Genomic DNA, 22,332 nt, shown 5'->3' on the forward strand with positions numbered 1-22,332 from the left:
GAAAACAGCATGCAATTTCAATTGCAAGCAAGCACATAAAGATGCTATGCAATGCAGCATTGGTATGGACAATCTCCGTTCATGAGACTATACCAAAATAGACGTGCTCCAGGCAAGTACACGAGATACCAGACCCAATGGAATACCAATCCACCAAGCATTTCTGGGCATGTACACGGAGACCTAAGTCCCAACGGAAAGCCAAGTCCACAGTATCACATGAGTGGCATCAATCCCCGGCATATACAACTGCCATGGACACCAGTCCAATGTAGGATGGACCAATTGGGTGGCCAAATGGTGACAGGTCGTCTCCCAATGAAAGACCTCGAACAAGGCTCTCCAGTGAATGAGGAATCCCATCCTCCGTGTGATCTAAATCTGAATAAGGAGAATCAATATCTGGTAAGAAAGGCTGATCCTCCGGAATAGTGGGTATACGGTCCATGCTGTGTGCTCTCAAGGTCTTCAATCCTTTTGCTCACGATAGCTCTGATACCATGTGAGGGCAAAAGAGACCAAAGGACCGAAAATATGAGAGATCAGAGCATATCACACAGCATGCAATGGAGATGCATATATAAATGATGAAATCCAGTACAGGAGCTCTATGTGAGACTCCGAAGGAGCAGAGAGGGCTGCTGTCCCAAAAACGCAGATAACATTGCCGTAGAAAGCCTAATGTGAACGCCGATATATGCCTCATGTAGGGCTGATGTAAGCGCTGAAGTACTCCTGATGTAGAAACGCTGAAGTGAGCCTGATGTAGGCGATGACAAAAAACGCAGAACAGTCCCCTGATGTAGGCGATGGAGAAACTCAGAACAGTCCCCTGATGTAGGTGATGGAGAAACTCAGTAGACAGCCCTGCTGTAGGCGATAAGTCCAGCAGAGGCGGTGGCAGGCTGCACCAGTCGTATGCGACCTGCACCAGCAGCAGAGGAGGCAGCTCACACCTGTCATAGGCGGCCTGATGGTGACTCAGAAGTTGGCGACCAGCAGAGGAGGTGCTCGCTAGCGTTGGCTGAATGAAGATGTGCTTCCCATATATAGGAAGGGAGGGTACTGGTCGGCCAGTAGAGGCTGTCGGCCAGCAAATAAAGGCAAAGTAAAAAAACCAAAATAACCCTTTTTGGGTTGGGTCAAATACCCATCACATTCGACTCAGGTTTGTCCTGAACTTCCGCCGTCGGAGGTGAACATGCATAGTGCTTCAAACAATTGGCGTGGAACACGTCGTGCATGGTCCGACCAAATGGAAATCATAGTTTCATGGATATTTTGTTAATTTTATTCACAATCGAGAATGGTCCGAAGCTTCTGAATGATAACTTTGGGCTTCGGTTGCCCTCGTGCTTTAACCTCTACTTGCTGATAATCAAGAGATACTCAATCGCCTTCCAAAAACCTAACACCTCTCTAATCCATGTTGGCCTGCTGTTGTAGGCTTCGTGTGCTTTGGCCAAGCAGTCCTTCATTGACTCCAAGATCTCCTCGTAGGAATCTATAATGCCATTGGCCTCAGGTACTTGAAACGCCGTCCTAGTCAACAAAAGACTAGAAGGGTCTCCTAAATACCACTTCATATGGGGGCATGCCAATAGCAGAAGAAAAGGAATCACTTGGTATGGCTTGAACCAATGGCAAAAAAAATTCCACTTACCTTCTTGGTCGTAGACATAACATTTTAGCACATCGAACGCAAGTTGTAAATCTCCATCTCGCCATCTGTCTCCATCCTCAAAATGAGGAAATGAGGAAAATAAGAATCTACTAGTCAATGTGAGATCTAAATTTGTGGAACCAACGGATGCCCATGATTATGTCAACTCCCACAAACTCTATGCCTTGAATGACCATCTTGGCACTACGGACCTCAAATCTGATGCACATGCTCATTCATGTGCAAAATCCCTCTACTTTTCTTTCCACCATGGTCAAACTAAAGCGGACTTGCTGAGCGGCCTGCTCAATGATCACATCGTCCGTGATGCCATTGCCAAACAAGACCAACTCTCTAACCAGCTACGTAGCCAAAGCACTTAAGCAGCACGTTGCACTCATCCTCCTGGTCTAGGTTCCCCTCCTCCTTGTTTTCTAGCTCACAGTTAACAATGGTGCTAACTGAGTATTGGAAGCAGAGGAGATTGGGATCACTTTGGGAGTTGGTGTGTGGAAGAAGCTGTGGGCTAACCCACCATAGTTGCCGTGGAGGCAAGGTAGGGGTTCGGGCCCACTTGTGGCAAGTGTCCTCCATCAAACAATTGCACACTTAATGCCTTAAGCTTCGCATAGATAGCATCGCTTTGAGGGTGGCTCGTGTCTCCCACAATAAATTCATGTGAATGCTTGTTGACCTCAATAAAGGCCCTCCCGGGCTTTTTCCATACCTCTATACCCTTTTTGAGCTCTCCCACTTCAGCTGCATGGTCCAACATACCAATATCTGCACACAGGTTTGACATTAGCACATAGATAGCAGCGTCAACACTGCTCATTGCAGCAATGTGACTGAAGCATTGCTTTCCCAACTCCACATTGCCATAGGAACTACAGTGACCGAGCAAAGAAATCCAGCCGGCATTGTTGTGCCCAAATGGTGTCGTGTGAAGAAGTGCTTCTGCCATTGTCAAGTGCCCTGCATGACCAAGAAGGTTGGCCATGCAATCATAATGATCTAAGGCAGGAGTGATGCCATAAGTTCCTCTCATTAAGTTGAATAGGCGGCAGCCTTCATCCACCAAGCCCATATGACTGCAAGCGGACAAGACACAAATGCAAGTCACATCATCTGGCTCAAAACCTCCTTTCTCCATGTCCTTGAAACATAGCAGAGCTGATTTATACTCATGTTCCTGAACACACCCTGCAATCATCGCAGTCCAGGTCACTGCATCTGGATCTGACAACATGTCAAGCACTTTGCGTGCATCCTGCAAATCTCCACTTTTGCTATAGAAGTCCACAAGTGCGCTCCCGATCTTAACATCTGATTCTAATGCCACTTCGATAACTCGGGCATGGATAAATCTACCTTGATCTAATGCTGCTGCACCAGGACACGCTTTCAAGATGCTAATAAAGCTGACAGCATCAGGCTCCATTCCCTCTTGTTGCATGCTCCAAAAGAGTTGAAGGGCCTTCTGACTGCAACCATCTTCAACAAGCCCTGCAATTATGGCAGTGCAAGACACTACACTCCTTGATGGCAGATTACTGAACATCCTATATGCATCCTCAAAGCTCCCATAATTCACATACATGGTTACCAGGCTGCTATTGACATTCATATCTGACTCAAAACCGCCTTCCATGGCATACAAATGAAGCAATTTGAGCTGATCAAGGCCTAGTACCCCAGTACAAGCCTTCAGAATAGTGAGAAACAGGACATTATCAGGCTTCCAGCCCCCCTTCAGCATTTGTTCAAAGAGTAAAAGAGCCTCCGTCCAATGTGATTGATAGATGTAACCTTCAATCATGACAGTCCAGGTCACGATATTCATGTTTGTCAGACTGTCAAACACTCTCAGGCCATCTTTGAGGCTCCCACATTTGGCATACATGTCAATGAGTGTGTTTCCAATAACAATCGCTTGCTCAAAACCAAGTTCAATAATTTGAGCATGCATTAACAAGCCTTGATGTAGGCCCCCAGTGCTGGTGCATGCACGCAGGATGCTGGTGTATGTAACACGGTTGGGTTCTATTCCCGCCCCCCTCATCTGCTGAAACAGCTGAAAGGCCTCAGTCCCATTCCTAAGCTGTACATAACCTGCAATTGTTGCAGTCCATGTCACCACATCTCCATTTGGCAGATTGTTGAACACGTTTCTTGCATCCCCACTGCTTCCACATTTGAAATACATATCAATGAGTGCATTTGCCACCACAACCATGGACTCTAACCCACTTTTGACAGCAAAGTCATGAACCAGCTTGCCTTGGTGCACGGCTGACCTGTTGCCACAAGCTTTGAGCAGTGTGGTCAAAATATAATCACTTGCATTGATGCTTGATAACTGTATATGATCACAAAGCTCAATTGCCTGATCTATCTGTCCGAGGTTGGCATAGGCAGCAATAGTGGCAGACCATGTCAAGGCATTTGGCTCATGCAATCTACTAAAAACTTGATTTGTTTCTGGCAAGCTCCCACACAAACCAAACATCCTAATCAAGTTGTTTCCTAGAAAGACATCCGTCTCCAATCCACTCTTTATAATTAGCCGATGCAGTTTTCTTCCAGCTGACAGGTCTTTATACTTGATACACCACTCAATAAACAAGTAGCAGATGCTTGATGACACTTGCTGGTGCAAATGATCCACAACATGGAGTGCATCATGAAGGTGTCCCTCCTCACACAGTCTTTTCAAGGATCCTAGAGTCTTAGAGAAAGCTTCAGATCCAGTCATCCTGCATGATTCCCCAGCACCACCTGCTTGAAGTGATGATTTGTAAACTGGACCCAATAAACAATTTTCTGCTTTATTTATTTGTAAGAAGAAAGTGCAAAAAACAAGCATACAGGATGTAAGGCTACCGGTCAGATGCAGGTGTTACGATAGATGATTAATGCTACAGAAAGACTTTAACAGAAACGCAAGCACAAACCAATAACCTACAAAAAATACTATATTTCTATTATATCTTAAACAAAATCCACTATATAGAAGCTTGTCAAGTGAGAAATGAAGAGAACCTAATCTTTACTCAAGAAACAAATTCCCAAGACAACCCAAGTTGCATGGAAACCTTTGCCTGCAAGCAAGAAAACGCTGGTTGAAGATGGACGAAGAAACTTGTTGCTGGTCTTTGGGGCTGAATTCTGCACCTCTTGGCTACTTTGGGTATGGGGGAAGGTTTGCTTAGGTGAAAGAAAGATCCAACTGCAAACCCACTATGTACAAGCCTGTCAAGTGAGAATTGAAGAGAACCTGATCCCCTACTCAAGAACAAATTTCCCAGACAATCTCCAAACTAGATGCCTTGAAATTTTTTGATGAAGTTTTATGTCATTGTTTGAAGCTAGCATTGTGCCCTCATCTTGTCAACACAAGAACCTGCACATGTACCTCTTGAAAAAAAAATTGATCCAATATCTACCACTAGCCAAGCACCTCGTGAAGAAATGCGAGCCATTGGTAAGAATCCTCATGGGTTGAAAAACATCTTGCTGTCAACACACATGCTGAGACCTGTTGTCACGATTGTGACTAACTCTCTTAATCTCTCCCTAATTACTTCTTAATCCCTCATTAATTGTAAAGACACCTGTGAAGGGTCACACCCTTGCACATGGGTCACTATCAAAGGACATGCCTATTCATTAAAGACACACCCCTAAGTCCTAAGGACATAACCATTGATTCAAGAGCCACACCCCTTCACAGGGATGTGCCTCTTCAGTTGTACCTTTTCGGCCTTTATTTAAGAAGGGCCCCCGTCTCAATGCAATCACTCGGTCTTTTCCTACAGCATTTATCTTATATTCATTAATCAAGACTTAATCATGTTAATTAAGCTATAAAAGCTTTACAGTGGTATCAGAGCAAACTTTTTCCGCCCTATGACATGCTCAAACCCTAACCCTAACTCTAAAATCCCTAAAATCAGGCAACCCAAACCCTAAAATTGGGTGTAGCAAGTATTGAATGGAAGAGCAGGAGAGAATGACCCATCAAATTCAGCCCCAAACTCCCATTTTTTGTTGATTAATGTCGGGAGCCCTTTGCAGAAAACTCTTGAACAAAGGCAAGACAGCATGCAACCCCTCAATCAAGGTCACCGCGAAACGTTTCACTATCGAAACGAAACGATGCTAAAACGATTTATTTTGGGACAAAACGTTTCAACACGAGGCATAGTAACATGGACCGGCAGAAACGGTCGGTTCGGACCGGGTTGGAAACGGTGTTTCCGAGTTTCCGCGAGGTCAGAAACGGCAAGAAACGGAGTTTCTTTTGAATTTATTTTAGACATGTAAAAAACATGCATAGAGACATCCTATTAAATAAACTTATGTAAAGAGATGCAAAAAACATGCATAGAGACCTCAAACAAGACACATCAAAGACTCAAGTGGACATTAGAATCATAACACTTAACAGAATGTAGATAATGAACATGTATGATGTCGCGGCAAATTCATGTGAACCATAAAAAACTGAAGACTGAAGGCTGCAGGAAAGGAGGAGCGAAATGAAAAAATCGCACGCGCCCCCCCCCCCCCCCCCCCCCCCCCCCCCCCCCCCGGTTTAACCTGCCAAAAAAAAATGTACGGAAACGGCGTTTCCGCCGGTCTGCCGTTTCCGAAACGGCCGAACCGTTTCCAGAGGGCGGAAACGCCGTTTCTGGTTACTATGACACGAGGTAGGTGGACAATGAAACGTTGCACCGAAACGATCATATACATAAAATGTGAAGGTGCTGGCCAATAGTTATAAGATGATATTAGCACATTTATCATCAGTAAACAAAGAAGACATACAAAAGAGAAGAGGAAAGAACAAATAGGATGAAGGAAGGAAAGATAAAGAATTATAAAAGCTAAAAAGCGCACAAAATCAAAACCTTTTTCCTCACATGAAACGATATGGTTTCTATGTGGACATGAAACGTTTCAACACTGAAACGTGAAACGAGTTTCAAAGCCATCGAAACAAGTTTCATGGTGACCATGCCCTCAATATGGAGGCTTACCTCTTCAGCAGCAGGCACCCTTTCATAGACAGGCATCTCTCCATTGAATAGTCGCATCCCTTCGTGGATTTTCCCCAACCAGTAGCCCGTTGAGAAGCACACAACGATTTGCTATTTTTTTTATTTAAAAAAACAAACAAACATAATATAACCACACCGAAAGGTTATGGGTCTAAGGTTCTAAGTGGCCACGTATACAAGCAAAACAAAAAAACCAAAAAAAAAACTACTTTACAGGCTCCCTCACGAACCGACGCCAACTGGTCGTGCAGTTTTCAGCCTGCGCCACCCTGCATGGTTTTCAGCCTGCGCCACCCTGTAGCGCCTCCTTTCTTGCCGGCTTCAGCCCGCCTCAGCCCCTTCATCGTATGCTTCTTACTGTCCCCTCCCTTTCGCTTGGACCAACCGCTTCCCGTTGAAGACTTTCGTATGATTGCCAGCCACCATCCCCTTGGTGCTTCTCCTACAGCAACGACATTATTTATGGCAATCTTCTTCAGGTGTGATTTTTCCATTTTCTTGGGCATTAAAATCTCACATAATGTGGCATATTAGAATATCGGAAACCCGTCACTTCATTCTTTTGCGTGCTCTCCACTCTTCAGGGGCCAATATCACTTTTTACGGGTTTAAGAGCACTTCCAAGATCATGTGGACACACATTACCCTCTTCTCCAACGGCTTATGGCAGAGGAAACCTATGAATTTAGTTATTTATAGGATACACCCTCACAGTCCATAGTGCCCTCTCCTACCCGTGTTGCCCCACCGATCTCTGCCCTTGTTCCAGTGAGTGTGCCCCCCTTTACAGTCCACTCATTACTGTATTCAGATAGCCACACCGACTTCTCACCTCAGAGAGTTCGATGTGTGGGTGATCTGTGTTCGTACTTCTGCACAAGATCTGGATCATTACTGTTTTATGCTCAGGCGTCATCCTTATCTGGGCGCTATCCTTCCCGAGTGCAACATCATTTTTCATGAATATTGCGCCTATTCTGAGAACATTTATCCATCTTCGTTCACGGTACACCCTTCTACACCAGATTATACACCTTTCACACCCTTCACACCAGCAGCTGCCCCTACCCCTATACCTTCTTCTCCAGTAGCAGACTCTCGTGCGAGCCCAGTCCCAGAGAATCACCCTCATTATACTGGATGGTCCATAGCCGCTTCACCAGCACGTAGCCTCTCCTCACGAGATTTACAGATGCCACACCCTCCAGCCGATGGTTCTTACTAGAGCCCAACGGCGTCATCAACACAAAAATCCCCAGAGCCTCGTCACTCTGCAGCCTCTACATCAGCATCTTCTCTCATGGCTGAACCTGTTGACATACCAGCTCCTCCAGAATGGTAGCAAGCTTTGCAGCAACTTCAGCAGCAGTTCCAACAGCAACTCCAGCAGCAGTTCCAACAGCAACTCCAGGAGTCCATGGCATCCTTGGCTTCACAGATCCAGCAGCTCCACACGAATTGCCGCTCCCACACGAGTTCCGTACCAGCAGCAGATGTTTCAGCAACAGTACCAGCAGACAAAGACGTCATTCCTTCCGAGGTAGAAGGTGACGACCTTAAAACTCTGTATCGTCTTTTACAAGCCAGTAAAACAAAGAAATTGGAAATTAAACCCCCTAAATCTTATGGTGGTCAGCGCAACAAAGAAATTGGAAATTAAACCCCCTAAATCTTATGGTGGTCAGCGCACCTTAGACCAATGGCTCTACAAACTGCGGTTATACTTTGAAACCATGACCCTTTCTGATCCAAAAAGGTGATTTTTGCGGTATCCCTCCTCAAAGACACTACTTTATTGTGGTGGAAATGACGACAGCACACCGGAAAATCTGTTACAGCGTGGGAAAAATTCGAGCGAGTTCTCCGTAAGCAATTCTATGCGGATTTCCAAGCCCGTATTCGCTTACGCCATTTGGACCAAAATGGTTCCTTGGCCTCCTATATCTCCCAGTTCACCAACTTGATACTGGAGATTGACTCCTTATCCCCAACGGACAAACTCCATGCCTTCGTTGAAGATCTTAACCCCACACTACGTGCCGATGTTCAGAAATATAATCCTGTCGATCTTGCCGATGCCATACGACGTTACGCCAAGCGCGTTGCAGACATTAATTCTCGAAATTCGGCCTCTTCCGGTCGAGCTAATGCCTTTCAGAAAGCCAATGGGTCTCGTATGAACCGAGATAGTGGAAGAGAATCTTCTCGCCCTTCTACCTTCCGGTCTAATCCCCAATGGAATAATTCTCAACACCATCGCCGATCAGAAGACTCAGTCCTTTCAACCACACAGTTCGGATCGTGGACGGGACCAAGGACGTGTCCAATCTCGCAATCCTCGTCCTTCCACTGTCCCTTCTGGACGGGATCAACAAAAGAGAGGATTGTGCACAATTTGCAATGGACCTCATCGTTGGTTTGCGTGCCCCAAAAGACCAACCCATCGACAAAATTCTAATGCTGAACCCTCCACTTCCGAGGAGAAACCCCCAGTTGCTGACAAAGGAAAGCGTGCGGTTAATCACCATGCTATTGCACATGCTTCGGTGATCACTGCTACTGCCACAACTCAATCTACCTCTTCACCGTTACCCCAGCGGTCTACTCAGGTTTTGGTTCTTCAAGGTTCTATTTCCAATCACTCTATTCATGTGCTCATTGACAGTGGGTGTTCTCATAACTTTGTGGGAACCACCTTGACCCAGAGATTGAAGATTCGGGCTTCTCAAAGTGCTGTTATTTATGAAGTAGAGCTTGCCGATGGTTCCACATCCTTGTGTAACACCGTTGCCAAACACCTCTTATTTCGAATTCAGTACTATCGTGACAAACTGGATTTCCAAGTCATGTCTTTTGCACATTATGATATGATAGAAAATACAGGTTATTGTAAATTGGCCAACTCCCACAAACATCCATGATGTTCGTTCTTTCTTGGGACTTGCCAACTTCTATCACACAAAGGTTCATCGATTTTCAAAAATAGTTGCTCCTCTCACATAACTTTTAAAGTCCGCTCCTATATTCCAGTGGACTAAAGCCGCAACACAAGCTTTTGAAAGATTAAAGACAGCTTTGATCACAACTCCTGTCATGGCTATTCCTGACCCTACTCTCCCTTTTGATGTTTATACGGATGCTTCCAATATTGCCATTGGTGCCATCTTGATGCAACAAGACGTGCTAATGCATTTGACAGTCATAAGCACTTTGCGATTCAAGTAAGATACCCAGTATATGACAAGAAATTTTTGGCTATTGTTCATGCCTATCGTACATGGAAACATTACCTCCTTGGTGCGGATTCCGTGGTGAAAACAGATCATCATTCTTTGAAATATATCTTCATGCAGCCAGTTATGAATGCTAGGCAAGCACGTTGGGTCGAATTCTTAGTCAATTTTCATATGACAATTGAGTATGTTCCTGGTCTTACCAATGTGGTTGCAGATGCCCGCAGTCGTATGCTGCCAGCTTCGGTCTTGGCTATTTCTACAGTTGAATGGATATACCTCAAAGTTTCAAGGATCGTGATTTTGGAAATGCATTTCAAATTCTCAATTCTCAGATTGCAACTCCTTCCGAATTGAAGATTTATGGAGCATATACATGTCATGTGCAAGCATTGCCATGAACATTCTCAGTAGCTAGTCCAGAAGGGGCAACCAAAAAAAGAGCATTAGAACCAAGACTTTGAGCACAAAGTGCAGATATGGCAGCCAGTAGAGGACATGAAGAGGATAAGGATGACCTGTCGGGCTGTCGGCTGAAAGACAGGTGTTGTCGGCTGCATGACAAGGGAGTCGGCTATACCAGAAGAAAAGGCTGCAGGCGCTTCAGCATTTAAGGTGGCCGACCAGCATTTATGGAGAAAAAGGCCCAATCGGCTGGCCGACTGCTGCAGTCCAAGTGTCCAAAGGTCTATAAATAGGCGCAGATGCTCATTGAGTTAGACCATTCACTCCCTTATGGAGTGGGTCCTTATGGTCCCTAGATGTCATGTGCATGCTTGCCCATGTACATTCTCAGGGCTAATCCAGAAGGGGCAGCCAAGAAAAACAGCAATAGAGCTAGGATTTGGAGCACAGGGTCCAGCGTGGACTTGAAGCATGGCTTGGAGGATTTGGAAGGCTCAGTCGGCTGTACGAAAGTGGAGTCGGCTGTACTAGAAGAGGTCGGCGGCAGCAAGCGCTTTAGTTCATGGAGAGGCGCAGCCCAACCAGCATTTATGGAAGTCCAGGCCCAGTCGGCTGGTCCAACAGCAGTCGGCCAGCTCTGCCAAGTATTCAAGAGGGCTATAAAAGGCATAAGATGCTCCTCATTGTAACCATTCATTCCTCTAGGGAATGGGTCCTTAGGGTCCAGCATTAGGACTAGATTTTGGGTGATGTTCACCTTTTGTATGAAGGCAGCCTAGGGCTGTAGAAAAGTACCTTTTGTACTATTTGATATATACTAAATTTCCAACATTTCTCTCTCTCTACTCTCCCCTCTGTCTGCATTATGCATCAGCATGTTCTCAGTGGTGTTTAGGGCTGAAAGAAGACCCCCAGAGCTTCCGTGTGTTACATTGGTATCAGAGCATCAGGCTAAGCAAAGCTAAACACTAATTCAGTCCCATATGATGGTGTACAGGTCCAAGGTACAGGAAAGTACACGGATACGAAGCCCAAGGCAAGGAACACAAAATCGAAAAGAGCTCCTAGGAGGTTTGTTGGTGGTGTTCCACAAAGCCAGAGGGGATGGCAGTCCTGTGAGCCAGATAGGTTCTCGGGCAACGGTCACAAGGGAGGATTATCCTCCAAGGGGTGATGTGAGAGTGCCAGACTCATTTCTCAGGAGTGAAGACCAAGACAGTGTTCAGAGTCGGGGCAAGAATGGATTGGGGACCGGAGGGAACAGATGCATAGATTTTATTCAGAGTCAGAGTGGTTTGGAGACCGGGCCAGGCTTTTAGAGAAAAGGGTTGCCAAAGATGGATGGATGATAGAGGGCCGGAACAGAATGGTATGATGACACTCATCCAAGGAAAAAGTTGGAATCCCGTCATCAAGTTTAGCAGAGGGGGATGTCATGTGCATGCTTGCCCATCTACATTCTCAGGGTCAATCCAGAAGGGGCAGCCAAGAAAAACAGCCATAGAGCTAGGATTTGGAGCATAGGGTACAGTGTGGACTTGGAGCATGGCTTGGAGAATTTGGAGGCTCAGTCGACTGCAAGAAAGTGGAGTCAGCTGTACTAGAAGAGGTCGACGGCAGCAGGAGCTTCAGTTCATGGAGAGGCGCAGCCCGACCAGCATTTATGGAAGTCCAAGCCCAGTCAGCTGGTCCGACAGCAGTCGGCCAGCTTTGCCAAGTATTCAAGAGGACTATAAAAGGCATAAGATGCTCCTCATTGTAACCATTCATTCCTCTAGGGAATGGGTCCTTAGGGTCCAGCATTAGGACTAGATTTTGGGTGATGTTCACCTTTTGTATGAAGGCAGCCCAGGGCTGTAGAAAAGAACCTTTTTGTACTATATGACATATACTGGATTTCCAGCATTTCTCTCTCTCTCTCTACTCTCCCCTCTGTCTGCGTTATGCATCAGCATGTTCTCAGTGGTGTTTAGGGTTGAAAGAAGACTTCCGCGTGTTACACTAGACTAGGACTATTTTGGTGTGTTCTACCTTTTAAGAAAGACAACCTATGGCTGTAGATGTAGGTTACCTTTTTGTACCATATGAATATACCGAATTTCCAGCTTCTCTCTCTCTCTCTCTACTCTCCCTTCTATCTGCGTTTTTGCATCAGCATGTTCTCAGTAGTGTTTAGGGCTGAAAGAAGACTCCCAGAGCTTCCGCGTGTTACAATACATTAGTGGATGGTTTACCAGGACCGTATTTGTGTACCTCATGATACTCATGTTCGAAGAGTCTTGGTGAAAGAACATCACGAGGTCACTTATGTTGCACATCCAAGCATCAACAAGACATATCGTCTGTTGACGGCTACATACTATTGGCCTCAAATGAAGCAAGATGTTATTAGGTTTGTCACAGCATGTCTTTCGTGCCAACATATGAAAGCTAGCAGACAAGTTCCAGCTGGTCTTCTTCGACCACTTCCAGTTCCCAATGAACGCTGGGAAAGTATTAGTCTAGATTTTATCACTTCATTGCCACGTTCTTCTAAAGGCAATACACAGATTCTTGTGGTGGTTGACAGATTTTCTAAGATGGCACATTTCAATCCGTGCAAGAAAGAAGCCCAAGCTTCGAATATTGCAATACTCTTTATACAGTATATCTTCAAACTTCATGGACTACCAAAATCTATAGTTTCTGATTGAGATCCAAAATTTACAAGACATTTTTGGACTTCAATATTCAAGTCTCTTGATACATATTTACCCTTTAGCTCTACTTATCATCCACAGACAGATGGACAAACGGAATGAGTTAATCAGATTCTGGAAGAAATGCTGCGTCATTATGTTCAGTCTCAATTAGCTTCATGGAAAGAATATTCACCATTTGCTTATAATAATTCTTATCATTCAGCTATTGGAATGAAACCTTTTCAAGCAGCTTATGGCCATACTCCCCTTGTTCCTGCCAACTTTGTTCTTCAACATAAAGTGGCTTTAGCATACCAACTCATTCAAGAGATGCAAGATATTCTGTTACAGATTAAGAATAAGATGGTCAGCGTACAAGAGCAATATCAGCGCACAGCTAATAAGCATCGTCGTCACATTGAATTTCAAGAAGGAGACTTGGTATTATTATATATTGCCCCTCATCGATACAAGACAATGAAATCAATCTTTCCAAAGCTTCACCCAAGATATTATGGACCTTTTCGTATTATTAAGAAGAACTCATCTCTCAGTTATAAGTTGGAATTACCGCCTTCTTGGGGTAGAATTCATCCAACTTTCCTGTCATGTGCAAGTATGCCCATGGACATGTTCCTCAGCTAGTCCAGATAGCAGAGTTACACAAGCTTCTCTCTCTCTCTTTACAACAGTTGTCTTCATTTCCGCTGTGCATTCTGACATGGTATTAGAGCCCCATGTGGCTTAAAGCTTGGAGACAGTGGGACGTCGAGGGTTTGTTGATTGAGGTGCTGATTGGAGACTGTTTGGGCTATACGGGACTTGGAGATCGGGTAGAAGGTGGCCATCACCGTTGGACAGCCACCTTGCATTCTATATGCATCTTTTTTCCCACCCATGCTCCCTTCACAAGACCTTGTGAACCCTTGAGATGGCAGATTTGCTTGAGATGGCTGAGAAGCACGTGAAGAGTCCGACACTCCCCACATTCCCGATGGGCCGACAATTGGACGGAAATAACTACAGCATATGGAAGGTAATGATGGAATCTGTTTTGGAGTCCTATGACTTGGCTGATTTCATTGTTGTTGGGGTTCCATGGCCGGAGTTGGAAGATGGGAAGTTACCCTCTATATGGAAGGAACAGGACGCACAGGCATAGTTATGGGATCGTGTTAATGCCCGAGTCCGTTCTTTCATCTTCCTCAATTGCACACCACAGGTGATCAATCACATAAAGCATATGACGATGGCCAGAGGGATTTGGCAACATTTGGCTTCTCTCTACAGCGGGTATCACCCACGAAGAGGATCTCCTTGGAAGTTTAGATCCAGGTGATGAATCCTGCAAAGTCGTCAGCGATGTGGGAGCACATCAACAAGTTGCAGGCTCTTCAGCAAGAGGTTCTCCAGGCCGGGAAAGAGATATCGTCAAAGGATATGGCCATCACGTTGTTGTCACACTTGCCCTCTCAGTACTCAGCATTTTACTCCTCTTTGATCACCAATGGTGGCAAGCTCAGCACCATCACATGGAAAGATCGTAACAACAACAAGAACAAAGGGAAGTCTTCATCGGAGAAGTCTTCTGAGAAGAAGCCCAATTCAGACCGTGAGAAACTGAAGGCCGAGAAGACCTGTAATGATTGTGGTGAGAAAGGCCACTATTGGAGTAAAGTGTCCCAAGCAGACTGGGAAGAGTGCTGATTCTTCAGCTTCAGCTGCAAAGACTCCCGCCTTTGTGCACTTGGAGATGTTGGACACCGATGCTTCATCTTCTTTGAGTGAGAAGGCAGTTGGCTTCACCGCCAAAGATACTCGAGAATGGATTCTTGATAATGGTGCTTCCAAGCACATGACTCCTTCCCGTGACTTCTTTCAGGTTTTGAAATGGCAGTCAAGTCGCATTTTCATTGGCGACAATTCCACCATACCGATTCACAGTGAGAGCCGGATGGAGATCATTCTTGATGGCAAAGGAAAGAAGCATTCCTCTTGTGTTCTTTACGTCCCCACACTTGGTTTTCATTTGCGGTCAGTGCATGAGGTTTGCAAGACTGGCTTCTGGGTGGAGTTTGAGGAGCGTTCTACTGCTCTACGGGATCGCGAGACTGGCTAGGTTGTTTGGGAAGACGGTGTGGAGAAAGGTATATATAAACTCTCAGCACTCTCCTCTTTGACAGGTTCTCAAATTGGTGATTTGTGGCACTTACGGTTTGGCCACTTGAATGTGAATGTGCTGCGGTGAGCTTTCCAAGACCAGATGGTGGTTGGCTTGCCAAATGTTGGCGGCAGGCAAGGACACTGTAGTTCTTGCATTCGTGGTAAGCAGCACAAGGAATCTTTTTCGAAGCAGGCTTCTAGGCGGACTAACCTTTGGAGTTGGTACACACTAACTTGTATGGACCTATGCAAACGCCATCCTTGGGAGGTTCTTTGTACTTCATGTTGCTTGTAAATGATTGTAGCAGATTCTCTTGGATTTATTTTCTTTCACAGAAGGACCAAGCTTTTGCTCGATTCAAGGAGTGGCATGTAATGGTGGAGAAAGAGTCTAGCTTGCAAATAAAGACTCTTAGGACTGACAAAGGAGAAGAGTTTTCTTCCAATGCATTCGTGCGGTTTTGTGCGGAACATGGCATTAAGCGGGAGCTGGCGAATACAGGTTCGCCGTTAGAGAATGGAGTAGTTGAGCGTAAGAACAGGACTGTGGCGGAGATGGCGAGAACGATTCTGAAGCATCGTGATCTTTCTCGTCCGTTTTGAGAAGAGGGTGTGGCTACAATTGTCCATATCCTCAACTGTTATCCTATGATTTCAGTACCAAACATGACTCCCTTTAAGGCGTATTTTGACAGGAAACTAGATGTCTCCCATTTTCGTGTGTTTAAGAGTGATGCATATGTTCACATTCCAAAGAACAGAGGGGGAAGCTCAACTCAAAGTCCCAAAAGCTTATCTTTGTGGGATATAACTCTCTTTCCAAGGGATACAGGTTGTATGATCCAGAGAGAAACGAGGTCATCGTCAACAGAGATGTGGTTTTTGATGAGCATGTTCCAGTTTCCACTGTTCATGAGCCGCCACTTCTTGGAGACCCAGATGATTCTTCTGATGATTCCCAATCGATTGTTCCAGCTGGACAACCTCAGTCAATTGAGGAGGTTGAGCCCGCAGCTCGAGATGAGCCCCCGCAGCAACAAGAGGCTCCGCGTTCAGTTCAAGTACCTAGGTGGTTGGTAGACACCCTTCGGGAGTCAACAATCATCTCCTGTCTTCTGTACACTATGTCAAGGCCTCTATTGTGGGTGTGCCCGCCCATATTTAGTGTCTTCCCATTTTTCCTCACTCTTCGTATTTTTTCCCTATTTTTCTGGAGCTGTGTATGGGCTGCTGGCTGCCCCAGATGACTGGCCAACTGTGTCTGTGATGCCCGACTGATTTGGTGCTGCCCGACCCTTTTCTTAGTGCTGGCCGACTGCTTCTCTTCTGGCCGACTAGACATCTGCTGGTCGTGGGCTACCAGGGCTGCTGTCGGCTGATTCTGGGCTGGCTGACCAACAAAATGGCCACTTATTGGTGTATATGGCAGAGTTACACAAGCTTCTCTCTCTCTTTCATTTGTGTATTGCTCTCTACAGCAGTTGTCTTCATTTCCTGAATGCATTCTGACAGCTCAGACAAACATCTAGAAACTCCATATTCAGCTTTGACGATGGGTCCTCCCTATATACAAGGAAATAAACTTTGCCACATATATAAGCAGAAACCGCAACCATTGCCTTACCGGCCTCGACAGATTCTGGTACTGCCTTTAGTGAAGGCACACGCATCAATTAATATGGACATCCTGTGGAGTTGCAACTTCTGAAGAACCCACCAATGATGCCTAGCATACATACATGGCTGGAAACTTTGTTCATCTACACCGTGGTCAAGGGGCACCCCATTCGAGAAACTCCCAGAGCATTCTGCCAGCTCCTCATGTGTAAACACCTGGTACCTAGTTCCGAATGCTCGCCTGGCTCCTCGGATCCTACTTCGTGTGCGTCGAACCCTTGGAATGAAAGAAGCGAGGCCCTTGCACGATCATCTCAAGTAGCCTCCTTCAACTATTACTTGGAGACCTTCTTTGTTCTTTCTTAAAAATATCCTTGCCCCTTGTGTTGTTTGTGTTGTCCCTTGCTTGGGGAAGCCCTCGGTCTCAAGGACCGTTGCTCCAAAAGACTTTAGGATTGGCCAGCACAAACAAACACATGTAAGAACAACTTCAAGCCATCCCCACGAACTTGTCAACTTGCTCCTTTGACTTGATGGACTTGTAGAGCATAAGCAATAGCTTCCAAAAGCACACCAAGTAGTCGGCTAGCTCCTCGCCTTGTTATTAAAAAACTGCACTTGTAGTCGTCTTCTTTTCTGGGGTGCATTGGTAGTCTTTGAAAATGAATGAACTTCAATACAGCCCGTAACAATCATCCCACATGGTGCTTGAGGTAATCCTCCCACTATAGAGCTGCATACACAATTCTGATGAGTTAAAGTTGAAACATATCCGCATGGGTGGCTCACATCTCCCTTACCCAATTTGGAACCACCTCTCTATCCATCTTCCCATTGTACTTGGGAGGCTTGAGCAGCCTTAGAGACTTTTACCACTCCTCACATGGCATGTGAGTTGATCCGTGCATCCTAGAAGCACTACTACAACCTATGAGAATGGGAACTAGAACGAGAGGGATCACGTGATATGGGACATCAGTAATAATGACTATCCATAATGACTATGCCCATCCAAATGTTGATTACCATAGAATGGCAACTCTCGTGCTAGCTCTCTCTCACACGACGACTTGATCATTATCTCTCAGCAAATTGGGAACGTTACTTGGAATGTGCCGACTGCTCCACCTCCTCCTTGTGTTCATCCTCCCCATTCTAGGATTTGTGGACATCAGCAGTGTCGAGTTAAAGTTTGGGGCCCCTTAAGGCTGTAACTCTTGATGTAACACTGCCATCTGTCTATCTGACAACATATGGGTCAATGCCACCATTTTCTCGTCTATGACCATTGGTCAGAGGATCAATGGAATGGTGAAAACTAGAAATGAACTAAGGTGCAAAAAGAAGACTTTGTCTCCCACGCACAATGGTCTTCTCACACTAAGTCTCTAACCTTAGAAAGGCAACCACCATTGAGGAATAGGCTAAGGGCACACGTGTTTAAAGATGATTAATGCAAAAAGACTTAATGCACAAAAATAACCAACTACTACTACTATATTTATGTGATATTTAAGAAATCCCTTTATGTATAAACCTACCAAGTGAATCAAGGTTGAAAATTGAAGAGAAAACTCTATGTAAGAACAAAACTCCATGATAATTCAAGTTCGTTAAGCTATCAAGTGTGGATATAGATGACACACTAAAATGGCACCTCTGTACTTATACCGTTGGCATGGTTGATGAGATTATGGTTGATATTCCACAAGTGGTTTACATGTTGTATGACAACCACTTTGGTTTACTAGAGTTATGGCATAGTTATAGTGCTAGCTCGTATATTCAAGTTCACACTATAGACCTTATATGTTTTAATAATAGAGTACTTTCCCTTATAGTATGTACTCTTGTCTTTATATTATGGTTATAGAGAAGTAAGAAAGAAGAAGGAAGAAGAAGGAAGAAGAAAATTCAGCCATACATCTCTCTCTTGTGTGCTTGTCTACACGTGTGTGTGTGTGTGTGTGTGTGTGTGTGTGTGTGTGTGTGTGAAGAACTTTACTTGCAGCAGCAGTAGGGAGCTCAAGCTTACCCTACCCCCCGCATTCTTCTCACAGTATCAGAGAGTGCGCTAGTTTGCATTACAAGAAAGAGGTAAGCAAAAGAAGCAGTACATGGGTAAGGGAATATCTTTCTCTTTGACTTAGAGAAGTAAGAAGGAAGAAGAAAATTCACCCATCCGTCTCTCTCTTGTGTGCTTGTGTACTCTTGTGTGTGTGTGTGTGTGTGTGTGTGTGAAGAAGTTCTCTTGCAAAGGAGCTCAAGCTCACCCTATCCCATACATTCTTCTCATGGTATTAAAGAGTGTGTCAATTTGCATATAATGAGCTCAAGAGACAAGGAAAGGAAAGCAAAAGAAGCAATACACGGATAAGGGTGACTCCATCTCTTTCCCTTTGACTTAGAAGCAAATCTTTGTAGGTAGCTACTAGTCAAGGATAGTGGCAATAGGTACAACAAAAAGGGGACACTATCATATCTTGGGGAGCCTTCTTTGATGAAGGGACAGCATAGTGTATATTGTGTTTCAGGCTCAAATAGTCTTATTATCATTATTTTGGCCAATCAAAATTACTTAGAATGCCATTTTTCCCCTATAAGTACTCTACCAAGTTTTCTGCAAACACTCTACAGAAGTGTCAATAGTGATAGTTTTTAGCTATGTAGTGTTTTTGTGCATGTTTTGCATATAATATTGTGCATTGCGGTTGATTTGAAGTGCTTACAAAGATTTTGGAAACTACACATTAATGCATGACAAATGTATGTGGTTAGTTCACATAAAGTGGCTATGTAACAGGTTTACAATATCATTGGTAATTGTGTATATATCTGTTAAACATTATATTGGATATTGTAGGATTATTGTGAGTATTAAAGTTACTATAAGTTGTGTTTTACCTATAGAATATCATATTTGGTGCAAGTGAAAGTTAATGTAGGTAACAATGTTGGTCAATCTATCTTAGATTATAAGCGAGAAGCCAACAAGAAAAACTTCCAAGCATGGAAGTTCATGTCCTCATGGAAAAAGGATATTAAAAGTTTATTTATAGGTGATGAGAGTAGATGCCCGAGCTTCTAAAATAAATTCCTACTCGGGTTTTTAAGGCATGGCATGAGATGGCTATTAAGGTTATGTACTAGCTCTCTGTTAGGGTATCTGATTCTATGATTGGTCATATGTAGGATACAGAGACACCTAAAGATGCATGGGATACTTTGGTTAAGTTGTATAGCACAAGTATCAAGTCTAGGAAGTTACAATTAAAGCAAGAGGTGCATAATGTGCAAAGGAATAAGCTATGTATCAATGATTATTCTTTGAAGATTAAAGGGCTTGAAGATTCCCTCACCTCTATTGGAGCACCAATGACAACGACTTGGTGTCAGTCACTATGAGTGGGCTTGCAAAAGACTATGACCAATTTAAGACATCTATCTGAATTGGAGAAAATTTCCCAAACTTTTAGGATCTTTTGATCTATCATCATGACCTTTATGACACTTGGAGAAGGAACTCTAATTCTCAATCACAAAAATTATAGCATAACATACACTTGCACAAATTAAAAGCATAAACCTTAATAAACAAAGTGAAATGGAGAATAGAGTAGAGGTTATTGTGGACACAAGATTGGGTTGAATCTCCCTTGGATAAGTGTGGCCCTTGTACCACTCACCCATATTTATATGTATTAGAAAAAGCTTTTTTTTAAAAAATAACTTTCAAAAACAAAGCACAAGTGCTTTTGAGATTTTGAGCATAAAAGCTCTACAAAAAATATGGAGTTTTTTAGCGTAACATACACTTGTACAAATTAAAAGCATAAACCTTAATAAACAAAGTGAGATGGAGAATAGAGTAGAGGTCATCATGGACACAAGATTGGGTTGAATCTCCCTTGGATAAGTGTGGCCTTGTACCACTCACCCATATTTATATGTATTAGAAAAAGCTTTCTTTTAAAAAAAATAACTTTAAAAAACAAAGCACAAGTGCTTTTGAGTTTCCGAGCGTAAAAGCTCTATAAAAATATGGTAGGCAATAATATTAAAGTCTATTAAAAAGATAACTTTCAAAAACAAAGCATAAGTGCTTTTGAGTTTTTTAGCTTAAAAGCTCTACAAAAATATGGTAGGCAATAATATTAAAGCTTAGGCCTACCAAAAGTATAAAATACTATCTGGTATGTACAAAGGTATGAGGCCTTAGTCTTACAAAAATAATAATGCCTAAATATGAAACCATAAAAGGTGTTCACATGTCTTCCAAAATATCTCATAGTGGTTTAACACATGTTCCACCCACGATTAACACATAATCTACCATACTCAATCATCACCTACATCCTAAATAATATTAGTCAGTGCACTAAACACATTAATCTTGACCATATCATACCAGTACACACAGCTGATTAAACATATTAATCTTGGTAAATGATATAAATAAAAGGTGCATCTAAATAAAATATCTTGAAATAAAATAAAAGGTGCATCTAAATAAAATATCTTGAAATAAAATAAAAGGTGCATCTAAATAAAATATCTTGAAATAAAATAATGGGCATCCCCATAGAGGTTATGAGACTAGCATTCCCTCGTGGTTGAGTTGCAATTGACCTTAATTGCATGAATGGTAAGATTTTTGTAAGAACAGAAAAACTTTTATGGCATTCATTTAGCATCTTCAATAGGATGGGTCTTGAAAGTGATAAGATACTTAACATAAGTGTTACATGTACGTGTAGTGATGGTCTCATGGTCGATAATAGACTTAGGCATAAGATATTCTTCTTCATCTACCAATTTAGGAGGTTGTTCTAATGTAGGATGAGAGGGTAGAGGTCCTCTAAAGGTCTCCAAAGACTAATATGAAAAGAGATATGAATATGCTCATATGAGTTGGCAAATCCTTATTGGAGTATGTCAAATGGTGCTTTCTTAGTAGCAGTGTGAGGACAATTATTATATAGCAAATTGCAATATATGTAAATACTTATCCCACTGCTTAGGTTGAGATGAGACATATGATCTATGCTAATCAAGAATTGTGCTATTTGTTTACTTCAATTTGTCTATTAGATTCCGGATGAAAAGCAGCAGAGAAATCAAGTTTTGTTCTAGTATTATTGAACGAAGTCCAGAAATCACTATAAAACTTTCTATCTCTATCAAAAACAATAATCTTTGGTAAAGCAGTTTTTTAGCACCCAAAAGTGGGGATATGCCAAGTGTTGAACTTCTCCTTGCCCAAAAGAGGAGGTAAACTAGTTTATGCTAAGTTTAGAAACTTGCTTCTTGCCCAAAATAAGAGGTAAACTAGTTTAGAACCCTACTTTTTGGGTTATGAAATATTTTAGAAACCTTATTTTTAGGTTATGAACTACTTTAGAAACGTACTTTTTAGGTCATGAACTAGTTTAGAAACTTACTTTTTGGGATATAAACCTACTTTTTGGGTTATGAATTAGTTTAAAAACCCATGCATTCTTGCTTCC

The 22,332-nt window shown here is 43.4% G+C and overlaps 1 protein-coding gene across 3 annotated transcripts; it reads right to left on the reverse strand.

Moving 5' to 3' along the window:
• Nucleotides 1-1,646: 1,646 nt before the first annotated feature.
• LOC147634323 (pentatricopeptide repeat-containing protein At3g16610-like) lies at nucleotides 1,647-17,205 on the reverse strand. 3 transcript variants are annotated; one of them, XM_086805472.1, is made up of 2 exons: nucleotides 16,833-17,205; nucleotides 1,647-4,419 (listed from the first exon to the last, which is right to left on the reverse strand). In XM_086805472.1, exons 1-2 carry the CDS (start codon nucleotides 16,943-16,945, stop codon nucleotides 2,190-2,192), a joined length of 2,343 nt encoding a protein of 780 aa, XP_086661598.1. In that variant the 5' UTR covers nucleotides 16,946-17,205; the 3' UTR covers nucleotides 1,647-2,189. The 3 variants fall into 3 exon arrangements, with proteins under 3 accessions (XP_086661598.1, XP_086661600.1, XP_086661599.1); XM_086805474.1 differs by having other exon boundaries at nucleotides 1,647-4,441; XM_086805473.1 differs by having other exon boundaries at nucleotides 1,647-4,465.
• Nucleotides 17,206-22,332: the final 5,127 nt, after the last annotated feature.

This window comes from Cibotium barometz, chromosome 11 (genome assembly GCF_041138505.1).
Source record: "Cibotium barometz isolate CiBa-2024 chromosome 11, ASM4113850v1, whole genome shotgun sequence".
NCBI classification, from domain to species: Eukaryota; Viridiplantae; Streptophyta; class Polypodiopsida; order Cyatheales; family Cibotiaceae; genus Cibotium; species Cibotium barometz.

What these genes read in the sequence shown, in the direction of transcription:
- LOC147634323 (XM_086805472.1), bottom strand. Translation starts at nt 16,945, where the DNA reads ATGTATGCTAGGCATCATTGGTGGGTTCTTCAGAAGTTGCAACTCCAC. An exon ending in ACCAGAATCTGTCGAGGCCG is followed by an intron (nt 4,420 to 16,832) that starts GTAAGGCAATGG and finishes GGAATCATGCAG; the next exon opens with GATGACTGGATCTGAAGCTT.